The sequence below is a fragment of the Camelina sativa genome, chromosome 7 (genome assembly GCF_000633955.1).
Source record: "Camelina sativa cultivar DH55 chromosome 7, Cs, whole genome shotgun sequence".
NCBI lineage: Eukaryota > Viridiplantae > Streptophyta > Magnoliopsida > Brassicales > Brassicaceae > Camelina > Camelina sativa.
Window position 1 is genome coordinate 6,312,756 of NC_025691.1, and position 3,000 is coordinate 6,315,755.

The 3,000-nt window shown below is 26.7% G+C and overlaps 1 protein-coding gene across 2 annotated transcripts in view; it reads right to left on the bottom strand.

The window, feature by feature from the left end:
* LOC104700503 (protein SMAX1-LIKE 7-like) overlaps positions 1–494 on the bottom strand; it is a 4,939-nt gene extending 4,445 nt beyond the window's left edge. The window contains exon 1 of one of the 2 annotated variants that reach the window (XM_010416026.2): positions 101–494. In XM_010416026.2, coding sequence (XP_010414328.1) covers positions 101–131 — 31 coding nt within the window. In that variant the 5' untranslated portion in view covers positions 132–494. Of the gene's footprint in view, positions 1–4 lie in introns of both variants that reach the window. The other variant, XM_019227502.1, reaches the window with a different exon arrangement.

Genomic DNA, 3,000 nt, shown 5'->3' on the forward strand with positions numbered 1-3,000 from the left:
AGACCCGAAACGGCGTGAAGAGACGTCGTTTGAGCGTGGCTGCGACGACGCGCGACGGAGACAGCGTCGTCTAGTGCACGTGCCGTTTCTTCAGTTAAACATTGCCTCGCCGTGGTTACCGGTGTCGGCATCGTCACCGGTTTAGCTAATAAAAATTCGAAATTAAACTAAACCGATAAAATTCATAACCAAAAAAAAACAAGAACACAAGAAGATGAAATCAAGAAAACTATAATAAACAAAACAAAGCGTGAAAAATTATTTTCTTGAAATGGGAATTATACGACAAAGATATCAAAACCGTGTAGTCGCTTTTGTGAAAAAGAAATAGTATTTTTTTTTTTTTTTTGGTATATATAATATATAGTTTTTGTATGTTTTTTGTTACTTTGGTTTCAATCCTCAGAAGGGTTCTGTGAAGGTATGTAAAGAAAGAAGAAGAGTCGCTGTTTTGGTGGTCTATTGGCGTATGGAACCCACATATATATATTTTATGAATTATTATTACTTATTAGTTATTATGATCAGTATGATGAACTTTTATTTTATTTTGTTTTTGTATTTTGTAATGTTGTTGTTGTTATGTGTTGCCCCAAATCCTCGTGTATATTGAAGGAGGAGGGCAAAGGCACATGTGGTGAGCATAGATTCACTATGGCCCAACTCAAAGATCTTCCTTTGCTTTCATTCGCTTAAACCCTTTCAAAAAAAAAATTTCAATTAAAAATCTAGATTTGACAATCCACATTGTTTTTCACGATTATTCGTTTTTTTTTTTTTTTTTTTTTTTTTTAAAAATATATTATGTAAACAGTTTTTGATATTCTCTCTTCTCTTATTCTTATCTAAAAGTGAACTATTCAGCTCACATAAATAAAAATAAATATCTAAGTATGAATGAGTGAGTATCTATGCCAAATCTACTTTCCCTTTTTTTTCAACTTGTATTTGTATTGTGAACATTAACTAACTATTTTTTGTCCAAAAGCCAATAGTTCGATTCAGACTAAGTAATGCATAAATACTTTTATTAGAAATATTATGTAAAAACAAATTTTGTAGATAGTTATAGTGTACATTCCATAAAATTTCTAAAATAACATCATTTGACACAATTATTTAAAATTATTTTTATAAGTTTTTAGGTGTGAATTTTCTATTTAACATTCAATATATAATTTTGAGAGGGTAAGATTTAGTGTTTAGAGTTGAAGATTTAATTTTAAAACATAGTGTTATTTTAAAACTTTAGAGATGATAGTGCTAATTTTTTTATTAATATTTTATGCTATTAACGAGAACTAACCAACATTCTTTTTTATAAATTATTAAATGTTTGACAATAAAAAAATTTAAATTATCACAAGACACTGAAGGGGATGAAATAGACAAACAGTGGAACAATCATCTAGAAGGGTCATTCAACCAAATATAAAACTAAGATAAACAAGACTGGCCATTTGACTGTATTGAACCAGTAATTATGCGGTGTTAAAACAAAAAATCACTTAAGAGAGATCATCTTTGTATTAATTAGTTATATAAAAAAACATTTCATTTGTAGTAATCGAGATCTTTTGTCATTTTTAAATGTTGCGTATCTATTTTTATTTGGCAATGGTACAACTTTACTAGACTACATAAATTGTGATCAGATGTTTTGCAAGCAAACATGATGATTATGGTAGAAATTGTTGTTTAAGAAAAAGTTAAAATGATTTAATTTTACATCATTACTGATACTTTATACAAATAGGATTTAAAAAATGAAATTCAGTTTTAAATATTTTGAGACGTATAGTTTGAAGATAATAGGAATGATTAAGAAAGACAAGTCAAATTAATTATAATTAAGCATATATTCAGTGGTAGACAGTGATATAATTTTACTTTTAAGAGATTAGATGGATGTGATATGGTAAAGAATAAAAGCATGAGTAAGTGATTAGGCCCCAACCCCTTTATAAATTCCACCACCACCATTTATATGCTTTCTTGTGTCATTGTCATTCAAAAAGTCTTTTTATTAATAATAATGAAGAAGAAGAAGAAAAAAAAAATACTTTTTTGTTTTACTTTTATCTTCCACATTTTTATATTCTCTCAGCCACAAAGGTCTCCTTTTGTCTTTCCCCTTTAGGAAAAGGAAATTTACTCAATGACCAATCATTATTATCACAAAATAGTTTATTATTTTCAGGCCAATTAAGGACAAACAAACATTGATCATTGGAATACTGGCTGCTTTTACTTCAATTATAATTTTGTTTCAACTGACCAATTATAAATTAATAAATTTTGATTCCAAATTTCCAATACTAATTTTTCCTCATATATTATCTCTAATCAATTGGTTAACAGTCATTTTTTACAGTTTTCTATCAAAATTAGATTTTGCTAAATCGCATTAATTAATTAAATGTTGTTAACACATATGATATTAAAAATAGAAAATAATACCTTTTTATTTCAGATTAAATATCTTTTAATATTTTCATATATATTCATAAAAAAATTAAAGTTTTATTTTTACTCCTCATTTTAATTGGTTAATCTAAGAAAATATTAAAAATATAATTAAAATTATATTAAAAATAGAAATCAATAATTAAGTTGAAGATACAATCTGAACTTAAGACGACATTAATATGAAAGGAACGAGTTAATAAATTTTTAGTAGAAGAAATATGATATCTGTTACTCTCAACAAAATGATAGGGTACATAAACATATTAGAAGATGTTTCCTATTAACAAGATAAACTGCACATAAATAAAATAGCATTCACTAAAATTCTGTTTTCATCTATGTTTAATACTATAAACTAGTAAATTTAGTTTCAAAAAGTACCGTTCATATTATTACTTATTTAAACAATGAAATATCAATGATATAACGAGTCTCAAGTCTCAACATCGCTAACTGTACATGGAAAAGAGTTCTCAACTATATCATGTTTTATTATGAGAGTGTAGTAGGTATGGTACAATGACTATGTTT